Source organism: Nannobrachium achirus (genome assembly GCF_963921795.1).
Source record: "Nannobrachium achirus genome assembly, chromosome: 7".
NCBI lineage: Eukaryota > Metazoa > Chordata > Actinopteri > Myctophiformes > Myctophidae > Nannobrachium > Nannobrachium achirus.
In genome coordinates, this window is record NC_137816.1 from 10717756 (window position 1) to 10737949 (window position 20194).

The window sequence follows — 20194 nt, forward strand, 5'->3', positions numbered from 1 at the left end:
CATATCATGCATAAAACTATAACTCAAATTCTTCCCCTAGTCGGGGGTTTGTAGCTCAGAGGTAAAGGGAAGCAGCCTTCATTCATCGTCGTAAGTTGCCTAAAATACAAAAGAAACACAACATGAGGGTCTGATTCAAGTCTAAAACAGGAGAAGCTTGAAATGAGTGGAGTGTATCGCTTACCACCGGACGGTGTTTCCCCAGGGAGAGTCAGACAGAGTGGCAAAGAGTGAGCACCTTATATCACCTCTGCCCAGGTGTCTCTGGTTTGCTAATCACCAAGGTGCCCTCACTTCCCACTGATTGAGGAGGAAGAGTGGCATGTACCGCCCCTCCACTAGTTGCCCTAGGCAACGGGACTGTTTGAGGTGCTGCACTCTGGGCCTCTCACCCTGGCTCTCACTGACAGACTCACCTGACCGGTGGGACTGGAGCGAGACCCCACACATCCCCCCCCTAAGCTCACGGCTCGTGCCGGGGGCTTCAGGTCCTTCTTCCTCATAGAGGCGCGACATGGCGTCGGCGTGTGGTATGTCTTTCCCGGGCCGATGCTCCACTTTAAACCGGTAGTTCTGTAGTTCCAGGAACCAGCGGGTGACACGATCGTTGCGGTCTTTGTTAATGGCCATCCACTTGAGCGGGGCGTGGTCAGTGACAAGGGTGAATTCTCTGCCCCAGAGGTAGTAGCGCAGATGGTGGATGGCCCATTTCACAGCAAGGCCCTCTTTCTCGACCGTTGAGTAATTCTTTTCATGCTTTAGTAGCTTCCTGCTGATGTATGTGATGGGGTGTTCGTCCCCATCGATAACTTGGGACAGGATGGCCCCCAGACCTGTCCCTGACGCATCCGTATGGAGAACGAATGGCTTCTTGAAGTCAGGTGCCACGAGCACCGGCTCCTCACAAAGAGCCCTCTTTAGGGTCTGGAAAGCCTGCTCGCTTTCCTCCGTCCACTTCACATGGTGTGGCAAGCTTTTCCGGGTTAAGTCATGAAGTGGGGCTGCAACAGTAGCAAAGTGGTTAATAAATTTCTGATAGTAGGACATTAAGCCAATGAACGATTTCACCTGTTTTTTGGTGACAGGGCGAGGCCAGCTCCGGATCCTTTCAATCTTCCTCACTTGTGGTTTCACACAGCCTCGCCCTATGGTATACCCCAGGTAGTCCGTTTCCGACAAGCCCAACCGGCACTTTTTTGCATTGGCCGTCAGCCCCGCCCGTCTTAAGGCACCCAAGACGGCTTCCAAGTGTAGCAGATGATCCGTCCAGGTAGGGCTGTGTATGACAATGTCATCAAGATAAGCCGCGGCGTAGGCCCGGTGGGGACGGAGCACTCTGTCCATCAGGCGCTGGAAAGTCGCAGGGGCTCCGTGGACCCCAAAGGGAAGGACTGTGTATTGGAACAGGCCATCTGGGGTGGCGAAGGCTGTTTTGGCTTTAGACCTTTCGGTCAGGGGCACCTGCCAGTAACCTTTGGTCAGGTCCAAGGTGCTGACGAACCGGGCGGGACCCAGCCGCTCGATTAACTCGTCAACCCGGGGCATGGGGTAGGCGTCGAAGAGGGATATCTCATTGAGTTTGCGAAAGTCATTACAGAACCTTAGTGAGCCGTCTGGTTTCGGCACAATGACTATAGGGCTTGACCATGGGCTGTAAGACTCCTCGATGACCCCTAGCTGGAGCATCTTCTTGACCTCCTCCCTGGTGGATTCTCTACGAGCCTCCGGGATGCGGTAGGGGCGTTGTCTTACCACTTTCCCCGACGGGGTTTGGATATCATGCTCTATGACACTGGTCCGGCCAGGGAGGTCGGAGAAAACATCATGGCTCCGACTCACGACCTCCTTGATGTCCTGGAGCTGTGCCGGGGCGAGGTCTTCCCCTATGATGACTGGGGGTGGGGCCTGGGGAGAGAGGGACGTTAACAGGGCCGAGGAGGGCAGAGGACCAGCCGGGGTCCATTTTTTGAGAATGTTCACATGGTACAACTGCTGGCCTTTTCGCCGGCCCGGCTGGCTTACCCTGTAGTTGACAGGCCCCACCTTCTCGATGATGTCATAGGGTCCCTGCCACTTGGCGAGGAACTTACACTCACTGCTGGGCACTAAAACAAGGACCTTCTCCCCCACCTGGAATTCTCGGAGGCTGGCCCCCCGGTTGTAGAGGCGGCACTGGGCCTCCTGTGCCTTCTTCATGTGTTCTCAGACGATGGGCCAAACTCGCCTTGCTCTCTCCTGTAGGACGTCAATCTGTTCTATGACGCTACGGTGGGGCGAGGGCTGGTTCTCCCATGCCTCTTTGGCCAGATCGAGTAGGCCCCGGGGGTTGCGGCCGTACAGTAATTCAAAGGGGGAGAAGCCAGTGGAGGCCTGGGGCACCTCCCGGATGGCGAACAGAATGTAGGGCAGCAGTTGGTCCCAATTCTTGCCATCAGCGTCTACCAATTTCCGCAACATTTGTTTGAGGGTCTTGTTAAACCTCTCAACTAAGCCGTCAGTCTGGGGGTGGTACACAGAGGTGCGTATACGTTTAACGTTCAACCACTTGTACAACGTTGTCATTACTCTTGACATAAAACACGTCCCCTGGTCAGTTAACACCTCCTCAGCTATTCCCACCCGGCTAAACAGTAAAAACAGTTCCCTCGCAACCGCTTTAGCTGTGGCGGAGCGTAAAGGTATGGCCTCTGGGTAACGGGTGGCGTAATCAAGGATGACCAGAATAAACCGGTGTCCACGACCAGATTTTGGTAAGGGGCCGACAATGTCCATGGCCAGGCGAGCAAAGGGGGTGCCAATGATGGGTAGGGGAACTAGCGGGTTACGTTGGTTAGGCCGTGGTGCCGACTTCTGGCACTCGGGGCACGCTTTGCAGAAGTCTTCAACGGCTCGTTTGACCCCTGGCCAATAGAAGCGAGCCAAGACACGGTCATAGGTCTTTTGGACCCCCAGGTGTGCACCCAACTGATGAGTGTGTGCTAGATAGAGGACTCTAGAAACGTAAGCCCTTGGCACTAGCAACTGTTCTACTGGGTCCCCCCCCTTAGCTTCCATCCCCCTATACAGTAAGCCATTTTTAACACAAAAATAAGGTGTGTTGAGATCACTCACCCCCTCGCATAGCTGGCCGTCTATGGCCGACACCGTCTGACGTGCAGCCTCCAAGTTGGGGTCGGACCACTGCGCCGTGGCGAATTCACCCTTTCGGCCGGGGCCCGCGGCCTCGTCTACTGGTAAGCCTGCAAACGGATCACCCTCGTCTGGTGTGGTGTACCTCTCCTCGTCTCCCCCACTGGCACCGCGATCATCCTCAGAGCTCCCGCTCGCTGGCACGGCAGGCGAGGGGCGGAAGGTAGGGCAAGCGGGCAGTACGGTCCTGGGCGTTGGGCGGCGACTTCGGCGACGTCCTCGTCGAGGTGGAGCTGTACGCAGGCCAGGCGACCAGTACCGCTCGAAGATGACGCAGTCAGTCCCGATAAGTAGAGGTACCGGGAGGTTCGGGACGACACCGACTGGAACGACAGCATCACCTCTGGGAGTCTGGACACGGACGCTGCTCACTGGATAGTGTCGCATGTCTCCATGCACGCAGGTGACAGGTACGGTGGTGTCACTGATGGGCCCCGCCAGGTCAGCTCGGAGCAGGGTGACAACACTCCCCGAATCGAGGAGAGCGTGGGTGTCGACGCCATCCACCTTCACCGGCAGGGTGGCGTGTTGTCGGCCAACGCTTCCGGAATGGAGACAGGGACGTGGAGCTTCCGAGCTCGCTGCTGACGGCATAGACACATCTCTGTCTCGCTCTGGGCAGGCCCAGGATATATGGTCCTGCTGTCCACATACATAGCACCTCCGCTGTGTCTGGGGCGCCCGAGGCGCTCTCTCAGGCGGCATGGCCGACCTCTGCAGCGGCGGTGGTTGTGCAGTCGGAGTTCCTCTCCGACGGTCTCGGTTGGGTCTCTCCTCTGGGGAAGGTCTCTGCGTCTCCATCCTTGTAGACCTGAGCATTTCTAGGCTAACTTGATAATTCTCAAGCAGCGCCATGAGGTCATTGACTGAGGCAGGACTAACTTGGGACGCGTACTTACGAGCATCCGGTGGCAACGAACGAACACAACGGTCAATTACAAGTCTGTCAATCAACGGGGGCCCAGTACCACTGGTGAGCCAGCTGTGAGTGAGTCGCACAAGCGCCGCGATCTGTGGACGTGGGGGTTGGGCGGACTGGTAGTTCCAGTTATGGAAACGCTGAGCCCTGGCAGGCAGGCTGTAGCCGTGGCTGGAAAGTATTGCTGCTTTTAGTTTGTTGTAATCACGGGCATCTGCAATTGACAAGTCGCGGCAGGCATGCTGGGCTTCCCCTGTTAGGAACGGGGCAAGAATGCTAGCCCAGTCTACCACTTGCCACTGCTCGCGAGTAGCAGTACGTTCAAACAGCTCGAGGTAGGCCTCAATGTCATCCTCGGGTCCTAATTTGGTCAGCACGTTACTGGGGGCGCGAGGAGTTGAAGCATCTTTATCCATCTTCTTAAGCAATTCTTGCATAGCATTCTGTAAGTCTGTTTGGCTTCTTAGCAAAGCTTCAATTGCCTGTGCGTGTTCACCCATTTTCGGAATTTGGGGGCCAGACTATTTTCTGAGTTTGGAGTCCAGACTATTTTTTGGAGTTTGGGGTCCAGACTATTTTTCTGAGTTTGGGGTCCAGACTATTTTTCCGAGTTTGGGGGCCAGACTATTTTTTTTTTTTCTTTTGAGTTTGGGGTCCAGACTACCCGTATTCTCCACCAAGATGTGGCGTCTGAGCCAAACCCAGCAGAGATTACAGAGACAGTTCAATGCTCAAACGCCATTTATTAGGGATTAAGGCAACAAAAGTTCATGGGGGGCTTGGCTGCATATCATGCATAAAACTATAACTCAAATTCTTCCCCTAGTCGGGGGTTTGTAGCTCAGAGGTAAAGGGAAGCAGCCTTCATTCATCGTCGTAAGTTGCCTAAAATACAAAAGAAACACAACATGAGGGTCTGATTCAAGTCTAAAACAGGAGAAGCTTGAAATGAGTGGAGTGTATCGCTTACCACCGGACGGTGTTTCCCCAGGGAGAGTCAGACAGAGTGGCAAAGAGTGAGCACCTTATATCACCTCTGCCCAGGTGTCTCTGGTTTGCTAATCACCAAGGTGCCCTCACTTCCCACTGATTGAGGAGGAAGAGTGGCATGTACCGCCCCTCCACTAGTTGCCCTAGGCAACGGGACTGTTTGAGGTGCTGCACTCTGGGCCTCTCACCCTGGCTCTCACTGACAGACTCACCTGACCGGTGGGACTGGAGCGAGACCCCACAACACGTGAGTGCGTCAACCTTGCGTATCTATCAAAAACAACCTTTCACACCTCTTACCAATGCTTAAAAAAGCTGCCAAGTATCAACAGTGTGAATTAACCTCTCACTCACTCTCTAACCTCACCTCACCTCCTCACTCAGTCACACACTCCTTCGCTCACCTCACTCCGTAACGCCCAAACAACACCAGGCTTTTCAAAACGTGTGCATGTTGCACACGTTTTGCATTTGGATAGATCCAATTGATATCAATGTTCGGCTGCAACAGACTATGTGCGGACTATGTGAGCCCTGCATACGCAGGCTTTAAAATAGGACTGGATCTATATTTGCGTGTGTGCTTATGTGGGGCTTGTGTACGTTACATGTACAGTTCTCTGGTGTAGTCTCTGGGTGTTAGACATTTTTTCTTTGGGGATATAAGCAGGTGCCTTTAAATGGTGTCCATATAAATCGTTGTCGGGTGGAAACCTTGTATGTTCAAAACCTTCCTTCTTTTGGTTATTATTATAAAAAACTATTTAAAAAAGTGAAAACAGACGATCTACAAGCACACAACGCCTCGCGCCTGTGTTTTGATTGATTGATTGAAACCTTTATTTATTCTCGAAAAGAGCATTGAGGTTCACCCTCATTTGCAATGCTGACGAGATTACATACAAAAGATCAACAATTAGCATACAAATATATATTAAAAAAAACATCATAGACATCATAGACATTTAGTAAGTTAAAAACAATTGCACACTGAGGTAGGGAGATCTAAGAGCATGTTATTAAATTGTCCATAGGATATTGGAGCATTACGTTTTAGCGTGAGTTGTAGAGTGTTCCATGAGACGGGGGCATCAAAACAGAAAGCTGATTTACCTAGTTCAGAGTCGATGGAACCTCAAGTTGAAGCGGGTCTGGTAAGTATTCTTTTTCCAATCTATCAACATTCTAATATAGGGTGGTAATTTCCCCGTCAATAACCTTAAAAATAAACTGGTACCAGTGTCTTGTTCTTCTCTCGGTAAGGGAAGGCCAATGTGTGCTTGTAGATCTGCTATTTTCACTACTTTTGTGCGATACTTTTGTATGAAGTAGTATACCGATTTGAAACTTGGAGATACAAGGTTTCTGCCCGACAGTGACGAAATGTGTTCACATTTATGAGTAGAATTTGGGAACTTTGGGCATTTACGTGTCCCTGGCTGTGGAGATTAACTTCCCTGCTTGGAAGTTGGTACTGAGGTTTCTGGGACAGAGAGAAATGATTCGGCCAGCATTGACAGCAGTGGGCAATGCTATGAGCTGTCTCTCCACCAACTTGAGAGGACAGAGAGCCACATAGACGTCTCTTTGCAGTAGGGATGGGACGATATGAACATTTCGTATCACGATTATTTTGACAAAAGAAATCGCGATTTACGATATTATCCTGATAATCAAAATCCATTATACTGAGGTGGAACATTTGTCAAAAAATAGCCCATCTACAAGCTCACAACGCGTCACGTTGTGACGCGTTGTGAGCTTATAGATCGCTATTTTTTTTTTGCCAAAGACATTTGATAGAGTGAAAAAAAGACTGTATCAAGTACGTATATAAGTACCTTTGACCAGTTATAGAGGGTTTAAGTGGTACCGGATATGCAGCTCGGCAAATAAAAGGTGAATTGATCCCAGTGCATGACGGAGCACAATATCACGATGAATTAAATCTCCACGATACGATTATCGTGAGTGATTTTTATCACGATAACCGATAATATTGCGTATCGTCGGCTGTGTTCCATCATCCACTTCAGTCAAAGGAGATCTACAGTACAGTACAAGTGCTGTCTTTTTGGTTCCTTCCCAGCTGCATGTGGTCCTACAAATACTAAATGTCAGGGAAAAAGCAACAGAAGCAAGCCAGCCATGCACACAGTCACACCCTCTCTCTCACACAAACATACAGTATATGTTACCTGAATATGTTTATACACACACACACACACACACACACACACACTCACACGCACACACGCACGCACGCACGCACGCACGCACGCACGCACACACGCACACACACACACACACAGCTGTTCACTTCAGCCCTTTGAAAACTCCCTCCATTCTGGTGTTGCAGGCAGGCTCCGGAACAGGTGGTCCAAAGCACTGCCCTTCTTGCTCCCCTTATCACTCACGTCGCGTCGAGCGAGCTGTTCCATCGTGTGACAACATAGTAGTAGACCTACACCAGTAAGACTCCCTAATCGGGAGATAAGCGACCGTCAGGTCGCAGCGTGATTTTAGGGCGAGATTTGTAGGAGCAGTGTCCAAAATGTGTTTGAAAAAATCGGCCTGATGGTGGCGCTATATGGGACAGATCCATGCATGTTGATGAGATGAGTGTAGACATACTGTGTACCGATTCGCGTGATTTTAGGGCAAAATCTGTAGGAGCAGTGTCCAAAAATGTGTTTGAAAAAATCGGCCTGATGGTGGCGCTATATGGGACAGATCCATGTTGATGAGATGAGTGTAGACATACTGTGTACCGATTCGCGTGATTCTAGGGCAAAATCTGTAGGAGCAGTGTCCAAAAATTTATTTTAAAAAATCGGCCAGAAGGTGGCGCTAAATGGGACAGATCCATGTTGATGACATGAGTGTAGAGCAAGTGCGTACCGATTTGCGTGATTTTAGGGCAAGATTTGTAGGAGCGGTGTCCAAAAATGTGTTTTGCAAGAATCGGCCTCATGGTGGTGCTAGAAGAGGGTCATGTGAGAATTGATGGGTGGAGTTTGTGTTTTGGCAGGCAAGGAGTGTGTGTGCAAAATGTGGCATGGATCGGTTGCGGAGATATGAGCAGGGCAAAAGTGTGACGTCTGACGTGTGACAGACAGACTTACTGACGGACTGACTGACAGCTGGTCGAGGTTTTGATAGTATTAACTGGCAGCTTTAACATTTGTTGTTTGGAGGCCAGCATACAGTAGCTGTGGCAGTTCAACTGCAGTGAAACAAACAGGCCTGCTACTACTACACGCCTCGCTAGACCAAGTATGCGGCTGATGCTGTTTTCTTCAAACACGCTCACTGAAAGGATCGAAGTGTGTGCTAAACACTCTTTCACGCAACATCCATGTTTAGTGCATTGTCTGTAACAACAGCAATGGTGTGAGGATTACACTATAGTGTTGTAGATAAGTACTTTCATTTTTCATTCTGGAGCTGTAACTTTAATATTGCTCTGAGTAGCTTGTGGCGTCCAATCCTCTGTATACTCAATTAGATGCCTTCTGCTTTTTGAGCGGTGGCACACCGTCTCCTATGCGTGACTGCGTGTGTAGGTAACTATGTATGTCCCTTTGTCTGCTTGTCCTTAGCATGAGCTACAATACCGCTGGTGACCAAGTGGCGCTGTTGAGCAGCCCAGGCGCACACACACACACACACACACACACACACACTCACACACACACGCACGCACGCACGTACGCACGCACACACGCACACACATCCACTGCTCACTTCAACTGGGTTTGATTTTTGAGGTTCTGTGTCACTTTACCTTTTGTTTCTTGGTAAAGAGCTGATAGCACTGTTTGACTCAAATTAAGGAATTCTATACTTCGGTAGCCTGTTGGCGGCCATAGAAACTCTACTTAAGTCTTTAGCTATATATTTCCAGACTTCTTCTAGGGTCCTTTGGCCTGGCTTAAGGTTTTACTCACAGAATCTTGTTGTAGTTTTAGCTTTTCTGGATGTTGATGTGCTCATGTGTGTTGTATATCTTGTAGTTTAGGTGATCGTCGCCTTGCAGGGTCTGCATAATGTTTTTTCTTTTGTCTGTCTCCTTTTTGCCATTTTCAGTTATTCAAACTGGAAAATATAAATGTTGCCACATATCAGCTCTAAGCGGGGGACCCGCCATCTCTCTGCCATTTATTTTCTTGTTGGATCTAGGCTGGTCTCTCCATGTCCATAGTCTGTATATGTATGGATGATATGTATGGTATATGTATGTGTCGTCAGGCACAACAGAAACTGTTGCCTAACAATGCTGATTTTGTGCATGTCTGTATTACAGCATATCTGCAGATCGTCCATCCCAATAGTTGACAGGGGTTGCTTTGACAGCACGTTGCAAATGCAGTCTATATATATATATATATATATATATATATATATATATATATATATATATATATATATATATATACAGTATATATATATGGCCATATCTGTGCCTAATGATCTGTCCATATACAGCATATCTGCACGGCGGCCACAGAAAGCCATCGCCCGCACAAAGTGACACAAATCAGCCTCTCCAGCTTTCCTCCCTGTCACTCTCCTCTCCTCTCCCTTAATTCCCTTCTCGCCCTCATGCTCCCTCCCCGTCTCCTTCTCCCGCACTAACAGATGCTCAGACTGAAAAATATTCAGTAGTTAGACAGGTGAAGGTCATCATTAGCATACGACTAACAGCCACACTATCTGTGTGTGTGTGTGTGTGTGTGTGTGTGTGTGTGTGTGTGTGTGTGTGTGTGTGTGTGTGTGTGTGTGTGTGATATAGGGCAAGCACAGGTAGCCCTGCCACATATTGAACTGTCAAACTCAGACAGACCTACATGGTTCCAAGCTGTGCGTGCGTGCGTGCGTGCGTGCGTGTGTGCGTGCGTGCCCTCACATGGTGCTGTCAGCACCAGACACCATGTTATTCTCTCTGGGGACTGGCACGTATGTGGTCCTTACACACAAACATACAGTACATACACACAGACACAGGCTGTGTGTCTGTGTAATTCATGAATCATTCACAGCTCTCCATTCGTATTGGGGGGGCGGGTGACATACTGGACTGAAGGTTGCTGGTTTAAATCTCAAATCTGCTGGGGAAAAAACAAGCTGTCGAAAGGGACTGAACCGGTGAAGTACACGTAAGCACTTATACCAGCCCCATGTGTACAATGACAACACACTGGTGTGGACACCTGAACAAGGAGTTTCAGAGTGACCAGCCCCCCCTGAAGACACAAAACCCTCTGACATCATGTCTGGACATCAGGTTTAACTACTTTACAAGTGTCATACGAGAGCGTTCTCAACTCACAGGTTATAACAAGACTATACTTCAATAACCTGATGGGTGCAAATCCAATGCCTCCCCATTAGATATGTAAGAAATGTAAGCCATGACAAGTAAGCCAATTATTTTATGGAGAGGGATATATGTAGCTGTATATGTGTGTGCGTGCACGCGTCGCGCACACACACACGCACATGCACACACACCCGCATGCACGCACACGCGAACACACATATACTTGTTGGTCATATGAATGACTACAGTATGCAGCACGCACACACACACTCACTCACATCTCATGTAACATACATATTCATGCTGGGCCCTCCAGTAGACAGCAGGAGGTTTTAATCATCCCAAACTCAGCCCAGCCTCATGCACCAATACCACTCTAATTAGAGGACTGCCCACCAACCTCTCGCGTTAACCCCTTCCACTCCGATCATCCAACTACAAACCCCTAATTAGACCACTGATACCTCTGTCTCTGCTCACTACTCTCAGCATCTACAGTACACTTCCCTCTCTCTCTCTCTCTCTCTCTCTCTCTCTCTCTCCCTCCCCCCTTCCCCCTATTTCCATCTCTGTCTGCAGTGCAGTGTATCAGCCCCATGCTGCATAAAACATGCTTATTTGTTACCAATTAACTCCATGTTGTGCGCTTGGCCTCTCTGGGCTCACAACTAAATTCCAGTCAACTGCAGCAGACGTGCTTCTGAATTTAGCGTGCGATAAATGTGTTGTGAAGGCAAATCTAATTTAATTAGGACGTTCTGGGATATAGTTTTACATAAAACATTGTATTAAACCATGTGCATAGCTTTTCATAATAATGAACACAACACTGAACTGTATGGACCACAATGCAAACAAGCCTCCGGAGCTTTTAGTGTTGGACTACCTGTATCAATTGTTAATAAAGTATTCCATCAATCATTCATGCAACACAATACAGATGATTCAAGCCCAAACTATGACTGTTTTCGCTCAAACATCACAGCTTATTGCGACCATAGGACCGTAGTATGAAAACTTGCAGCTCATGTCCGTCTTTCTGTCACACCTCATGCTCCATATATGGCCAAGACAGATTTCTTCGGCCTAATGCGTTCTAAATCAGGGTAAACCAATCGGAAGTCTCTGTGCCTATGACATCGTGGACAAATCAACAAAATCGAAGTGTTTCATTGGTTTGGCTACTCATGTCATCATCATTAGTGACATCATCATTTTTGCAACAAAAAGCGGGGCATAGGAGCGGTTTGCACTGCTCAAAAACAAAAAAATCACACTCGTGTGAACTGAGCGGCGGTGGTGTGTGTTTGTGTGTGTGTGTGTGTGTGTGTGTGTGTGTGTGTGTGTGTGTGTGTGTGTGTGCAACAGCGCCCCTCCCTTAACATGTGTGGTCAGAAAAGGTTACTGCAGGCTACAGACAGACAGACACGGAGACACGGAGACAGACAGACAGACAGACCCACACACACGGCCACGTATAGGAGCGTTGTGACCACCACTCAAAAAAACATAAGGCCCTGTGGTTGCCTTGTTAGGGCAACCACACTAATATTACCCTTTTGTGCCCATGCAGTATACAGAGATCCATGATGTCATCAACATTAAGGCCATATCTGGGAATGCCCATATATGGACATATTGTGTCAGTCTCAGGTGTGGTTGCCGCGAGTCCACGACGCAAGTCAAACTTGAATTCCGTCCCTTTTATGCCCATATATGGAGATCCCTGATGTCATCAACATTAAGCCCATATATGGACATATTGTGTCAATCTCATGTGGTCTATGACGTCAGACATCTATGATGATGTCTGACATTTTGGCCACATTTTGTCCAATTTAAACAACCAACCAGGTCTGTGAATTTTTGGGTCAAAGTTGATCCCATGCCAAAGCACCAGCGCTCTCCCAGCAGTCTGCCGCCGCCACCCCGCCCATGTGGACGCGCCCATGTGTGTGCAACCTCGCCCTTTAGGGTGAGGTCGCTTTGCTTCTCGCCCTTAGGGCGTCTTACTAGTATTTAAACCACAACCGTTTCCCCCCTAACACAACCCCAGTTCTATATCCAAACCATGCAGTTTATACCCAAACATGACCATTTCTATCCATCCATCACAGTTTGTATCCAAGCCATCAATCTCTACCCAAATCATCACTGTTTCTATCCAAACATCTGCATTTCTATCCAAACATCTCAATTTCCATTCAAACCACCACATGAATATCCAAACCATCACAGATTCTATCCAAACCAAAGTCTGAGATGAGCCGAAACTAAACTTTAGAAATAATCGTATTTTGCACAGTGCAGTTTGCTTCAGTCCCTGAAGCTGCCAACAAGCCTCACAGCAATCCAAGTCACATTAACTGCTGTTGTTGTTGTTGTAGTAAATGTCTGTCTAGTGCAACACTTTTCTTCCCTCGCATGTGTTCAAAATAACAATGCATCCATCCACTAACAAAACTGAAATTGATTGCATTTGTAACCAATAGATCAGACAACAAACTGCCATAAAGAAAATTAGAACAAGACAACAATCCATATGGCTTAACAAATGGAGAGAATGTATTCTGAACGATCAATATTTTTTAGTGAACCATCATATTCATCCATCATGCAGAGTAAAGTGAGCTCATTGATTTCAGTGATAGAAGCATCCATGTGGATCCTTCTGTTTTTGGCATGTTGCCAGTTATTGATAAATAGCTTCAAAGATGAAACAATTTGTGTGACATCAGTGCTGCTCTATCTCTGCTGTACAGTACCTCATCATGAACAGATGTGTGATTGTTGGTGGGGGCGCAAAATAACAAACCTGCTGTATTTATGTGTTTGTGTATGTGTGTGGGCACATGTATGTATATGTACAGTATACAGGTACCGGTATGTACCGGTATATGTATATGTATATAATGTATATAATAATGTATATAATGTGTATGTATGTATGTACTGTATATGTGTGTATATAATGTGTAAGTTTGTACGTACCGGTATATGGATAGCCTTCATTAAGTTGCACTTGAAAATGAAATAAAAGAGGAAGCAATTGTGCGTGCGCGTGTGCGCACGCACGCACGCACGCACGCACGCACGCACGCACGCACGCACGCACGCGCACACACACACACACACACACACACACACACACACACACACACACACACACTGTATAAGCTGCATGCCATCAGGCTGAAAACAACTGCCCAGGATTCATCACAGTTAGTAGTAAGGAATACTATCTCCTTCCTACAGTACACAACAGGCATACTCACTCTGTCCCTCTCCGTCTCTCTCGCTCTCTCTTACTCTCTCTCACACACACACACACAAACACAACACACACACACACACACACACACACACACACACACACACACACACACACACACACACACACACACACACACACGCATCCATAAAGGCAGCAACGTGTACCTTGCTGGAGTAGGGTCCAGGGATGAGCAGTTTCAGGGCCTGTCTCTTCAGCTCTGCCAGCCTGGCGTTGCAGTTCTCACACCAGATCCTGCTCTCGCTGCCGGGGGAGCTTCCGCTGCCCGAGGCTGGGGAACCGGTCCCGAACCCCGGGGAACCGCCTAGAGATCCCGGAGAACATGTCCCGATCCCTGGGGATATGGTCCCAGGAGACCCGGAGAAGGATCCCGGCGAGGAGGTTCCCGAGCCTGGGGAAGGCGTGCCAGTGGAGCTGGGCATGGAGCCAGCCCCCTCCGGGGCGGGGCGCGTAGCCGAGCGGGTGGACTCCTCGTAGGCCTTCCTGTACCATGTATCTGGGGAGAAGGACGTGGACTTGGTGGGAGAAGTGTCGGGCATCTGTAGAGCGAGAAGGAATGAATAGTAACAGGAGCGAGGTTGAGGATTTCAGAACCATAAATATTCAATATCTGTGTGTTTGAAAGTACATCGTTGTTGTCGGGTGGAAACGTTGTATGTCCAAAACCGTTTGTTTTGTATTTATCATAAAAAAAAAAGATCTATAGTGAAAATAGCAGATCTACAAGCACATGCACAGATGTGTTGCGTGCTTGTAGATCTGGTATTTTCACTGGTTTTGTGCGACAGTCTTGTGTGATGAAGCAGGGCCTTACTTTACGAAAAAACGTGCACATTTTAAACATGGAGATACAAGGTTTCTGCCCGACAGTGACGATATTCAATATCTGCGTATCTTGTGTCTTGTGTTTAATGAACCACCCACTGTTAGCCTGGCCAATTAACTTGTGCAAATATGTGGATTAAAGGGAAATTATTTGTTTTCTGTGTTGGTCATGTGCAAATGTGGCAATGCATCACTGCAACCCATCAATAGGGAGAGGCAAATACATTTTTTTTTGTATTTAAGCCATTCATCATGACCAGTTCACTATACAGTAAAATCCTCAATGTTAATTTAACTACAGTATATGTGTAACTCAGAGGGTGTACAAATGCATCATTATGGGTCAATTTGCTTACATTGGTACACTGTCAGAGGTCAATTAACACAGTATGGCTGATTAGAAGCCACATTCCACAGCTAATATGTAGGCTATAGGCCTCTACACCAGCTGGTAAGAACTGTAACATTCAACATGTGATTTTCACAATGTGTAAAACAGGTTTGATCTCAACAGCATATTCATTTCAACAGGGGCTTCAGAATACTTGATTCTAAACATCTCTGACTGTCTCTATAGTAGAGTAAAAGCTATTTTCCTGCTTTAAGGTGTGGTAGGCTACATAGTATAGTCTACAATCCAGACAGTGAACTATATTGTCAGCAACAGCAGCCATCTAATATGTAATAACTCAGGAGTAATTGGGTTGGTGGGTCGGTGGCGAATAGGGGCGGTTGCTCTGTGACTCAACCGATATAAGTGCCAGACTGCATGGGTAGGTGATATAGTTGTGATATAATAAATAACAAGCCCCTGCCCATGGTTCTGGAATAAGGCTCTGTGCGCAGAGAAAAGGGAGGAGGAAAAATGCAGCACACCTTCATCTCCATAACTAGGCTAAAATGTTAATTAGACAGGTGATGGGCGCCAGGCGGGTATATGAAATTGAGCGTGCAGGCTACCCCTGCGACACTGCAATATATGTCTAGGTCTAGGAGCCAGCCAGCCAGGCTATGGCAGGTTTATGGGTGCTCCATTACATGAGTAAAATACGTAGACTAAAATGAGCTTTATGCTACAGTCAAACGGGAATGGAAGAACACCTACCCCATATTTTCTGCTCCGGCTGGTCCCAGACCTGTCCTTGGTCCCCGATAGTGAAGTCATTTTGGAGGTGAGATGAGGGAAAAAAACGCAGGGAGAGGAAAGGATACAAGAAATGATAAATCCCTGTTGTTTCACAGTTCACCAGATCGCTTTCAAATAATTCTGAGCCCCTGCAGGTTTGCCTAATCAATCAGCTGCAGAATTCCACACATTCATGTGGAAAACCATGAATATGCCTTATTCAAATTCCATTGCCACGAGAATTATTATTATCTTTTTAAGCCCGGCGACCAGGACAATTTACTTCCACGGTTTGCTTCTTCAAGGGATCACATCTGAAATCCACAATAAGGAAAGAATTCACACAGGTCTTCCGTTTTCGTCTCCATCAACAGGACAGAATTAGCATCGAGGAGTGAGTGAATCGATTTGTCTGAGCGAGTCCCTCTACAGAGCACAAATGCTCCAGTCCCGCAGTCCAGCCGCTCTCGCAGCAGCAGCAGTAGGCTACACAATCTGACGGCATGCAGGTACAAAATGAACCTCTTGACAAATTCCGACACAGATTTGAAGTCTTTGGACGCATGGGTAGACGTCAAGGGCAATGCGATTCGAAATGATCAAAGCAACAACGGTTACTTTTCTGCACACTTGTCACTGTGTATAGTGTGTGTGTGTGTGTGTGTGTGTGTGTGTGTGTGTGTGTGTGTGTGTGTGTGTGTGTGTGTGTGCGTGTGCGCGTTTGTGTGCGTGCGTGCGTGCGCGCTCCCCCTGGCCTGGACCCTGTTGACTTGGTTGGTGAGCTCGGGGCTCCAGTGCAGCCAGCCAGCACGCAGTGGACTGAAGTGTTAAAAGGGGAGAGAAGCGCACATCTGGATGTGGGCGGGGCCGCTGGATCCCCTCCGCGGCCACGGACCAATACACTTGCAGAGTCCGGTTGAGTGACAGAAGAGCAGCTGCACTGCTCATCGGTCAGCTTCAAGTTTTTTGGGGCGTGGCGTGGGAGTGGGACTCGCAACATTTGGGCAACTTTAATTGTGTGCGTTTGATCATCTCTTGCTCTTGCTCTCTCTCTCTCTCTCTCTCTCTCTCTCTCTCACTCTCTCTCTCTCTCTCTCTCTCTCTCTCTCTCTCTCTTTCGTGTGTCTGTGTCACTGCACTGACTCTGTAGACGTAGGCTCTGTAGCCTGCCTAACCAACTATTCACATGTGAGTGTAGGCCTACATCAAACATCAAATACCCCAAAAATCATTTCAAAAACACATACAGTAATAGACAACAGCTAAATCAATGTTAAATTGTAGCTATGTAGACTAAGTCAATATAGCATGAAGTGTCATTGTGCATTCATTAATATTTTAACTAGTTCGCAGTATAATAAAGTGGTGTTGTGCATTATAGAAAGTGCAATTACTTCAAGTCCAGTCCCAGTTCAGTTTGTTTGGAGGGTGGGGTGGTTGCAGAGAGTGGGTTGGCATTGGCAGGGGGCGCAGTTTATTTATAATCCTCACTGCCCTCGGGAAGAAGCTATTCAGCATCCTGCTGCTGCGTTTAGCTTTAATGCTCCTGCACCTCTTCCCCGAGGGCAAGAGGAAAAACAGGCCATGGGAAGTGTGGTGAGGAGGATCCCTTATGATGCATGCTGGTGGCTCTGCGGGCACATTGGTTATAGCCTAGAGCTCCAGCAAGGAGGGGACAGGGGCACCCATGATCTTACCAGCTGTTTTCACAGACGGTTCAGCTGCTGATGTTTTTCATTTGCCTTGCAGCTGGCTACCAGGAAGTGAAGCTGTATTTGTATTGGTTCAATGGTGCCCACTGCCCAGCCCCAGGTCCAGATGATGGTAAGGATGAGGGGTGAGGGAAAAAAGCCTTTTTGAGAAGCTTTAGGGCGTCTGCGAGTCTACAACAGCAGGAATCAGTACACATATTTTATCCAGATTTGAGTGATTTCCTGCTTAGAGTGTCCCACAACATTTGCAGCATCTGCATGAAAAGTGTCAAAGTATACATGCAAGTAATGTAGGCCTATTCCTTTATGGGGAATACATTACATTAATTACATTTAAAGAAAGTCAAATGGAAGGAGAGTTTTGTGAAGGAAGCAATGCACGATAATGAATGCTTTACATTATAAGTGTAGTGGGGACAATATTTCAGGGTGGAATTTACATACATGGAGAATCTGTTCATCTGTTGTGGGTTCCAAACAGACAGTGGATGCACAGCGCCCCCTGCTGTTAAGTGGTTACTGCCCCAGAAGTCCCAAGCAAGTCTCAAATACAGACTAGTCCAACAGGTGAGAATTGATCAAATAAAGAAATGTAAGCTAAATTAAGCACACAGTGTTACATCCTCTAGAGTTTGAGTCAACCGGATCTCCTCTGTGGTCAGTAAGAACACACTGAGGACACTAGCTGGAGCGGTCATCCAAATTTTTGACTGCAAGCATGTGCCTCATGGTACTTTAGCACCACAAAGGCAAATACAGACTAGCCCTGTAGGCGACTTGACATGGCGACTCGCTTGGCGACTCGCTGTAGCCCTGTAGGCGACTTGACATGGCGACTCGCTTGGCGACTCGCTTGCTACCGCTCGCCCGGTAGTGTCTCACGTGGATCAAGGTCGCCTGAGACGGCGCGCCTCTGTCGTCATCACAAAAAAAACAAGAGCTCCTTCCGCACGCGTCTCCTATATACGGATTCCAATATAGCAATATACAGTACCACTTGTACATCAAGCTGCCTCATGCTACAGAAACAGGAGATAGGCTCCTGCCCTATGGGCCTCAGTGCTCGGCAAGGCCATAAAGGAATGTAAATCCCTACCTTAATTTAAAACTGCACTGAAAAGCCACTTATAGGCGGCAGGTACTCTAAACTGGTAAATTAAAACATAGCCTATCCTTTAACTCCTCCTGATCTTTCTATTGCAAATATAGATGGTATTTGCAATAGAAAGATTTGCAATATAGATGGTTTGCAATAGAAATATTTTGCATTGTCTATCCTTACCTCCCCCTGACTTTTCTATTGTAAATACCATTTATTTTTGCATTGTGTCTTTTTTCGACTGTTTTATGATGATATCTTCTTCATAGTACTGTGTTTTATCTGTCTGTCATTCAATGTTATATCAAATCAAATCAAACTTTATTTATATAGCACGTTTACAAACAGGCAAGCTGAATATATGAGTTTTAAAAAAGGATCTCAATTAAATAAGCCATGTGCTTTCTTGGGGGTATCCTTTTAGTTTTTACCAGCGAACTCATGAAACTGTACCTTTTCCAATGCAATTTCAAATATATTTTTCAATCAATCAATCAATCAATCAATCAATCAATCAATCAATCAATCAATCAATCAACCAACCAATCAATCAATCAAATGGTCCTATAAAAGCCCTAAGCTTAACACAATGCAATGACCCACACCCCCATGTTTAATGTATATTCATTGCTACAAGTGTTCATTATGTCTTTTTTATTATTGTATATTATTGTATCCTTTAATGTCTTAATGAATTGAATACACAGGACTACAATGGAAATGTGTGTTATCCTTTTAACAATCACTGTAAATCATAAATTTGACTTTATTACAAGGCCCAGTTCAGAGTTGCAGCCACCTTTAGGTGCTCTTATAAGAGCGGTCTTGAAGGAGAGTAGGGATTTACACTCCTTTAGACAGTTAGTGGGGTATTCAACATTGTTGTGGCATAGCAGGAGAATTATTTAACTCCTTGTTTGAGCCAAATCTAGGTTGAACGTGATTAGTGGCACTCCCTCTGGTGTTGTGATTGTGGACGTCTTTGATGTTTTTGAAGTAGTTTGACAGGTACAGTACATGGGTATCTTAGCAGTAGCATATCTACCAGGCCCATTGCAAGTTGCTCTGTCCTATAATTGCAAACTGTTAATAAAGTATTCAATCAATCAACCAAAAAGTAGGCCTACTGCAGGGGTCAGCAAGTAAGTTTGGCCTCAGGCCAAACTGTTTCCAAGACATGAGATAATGGGCCAGAATACAATCAATGGCTAATTTAGGACCTGGAACAAACAACCTTGAAATAATGAAATAATAATAACTACCATATTTTGTTATAAAAGTTAATATGTGTGTAGTATAACAATTAACAATTGATAGAAAAGCATGTGGAATCAAATGTTACAGGTGCACACAGAAATGCAAATGTAATCGTTTTTGTGTAGGCCTCTTCCTTGAATGTGGCACTTTAATTAAAACGTTTCAAAATAATATTTCATCTGGAGACAGATGAACAAGAGCTCTTTCATGGTTCCCTTAGAAATAGAAACAATGTAGCCTATTATGTATTTAAGGCATGTGAAACACAGCTTTGGTTTGTGATGTCTTTCATCCAAAAGTCTCAAGAGGAAAGTTGACAGTGAAAACAACATTGATTCAAAGAATGGAAATGGAACTATTTGTTCATCCTACCCAGTTATCAATTCAAAGATATTGCTGTCCATCTCCTACATAATCCTATCTGGACTGTCAGTCGGTTATTGTAATTTGTAAATGATTAAT

At 46.8% G+C, this 20194-nt stretch overlaps 1 protein-coding gene across 1 annotated transcript in view; it reads right to left on the minus strand.

The window, feature by feature from the left end:
• kif26ba (kinesin family member 26Ba) overlaps positions 1-15703 on the minus strand; it is a gene marked incomplete at both ends in the record, with an annotated part of 135254 nt that extends 119551 nt beyond the window's left edge. The window contains 2 exon segments of the mRNA XM_080730049.1: positions 13860-14252; positions 15644-15703. Coding sequence (XP_080586175.1) covers positions 13860-14252; positions 15644-15703 — 453 coding nt within the window.
• Between the last annotated feature and the right edge of the window lie 4491 nt (positions 15704-20194).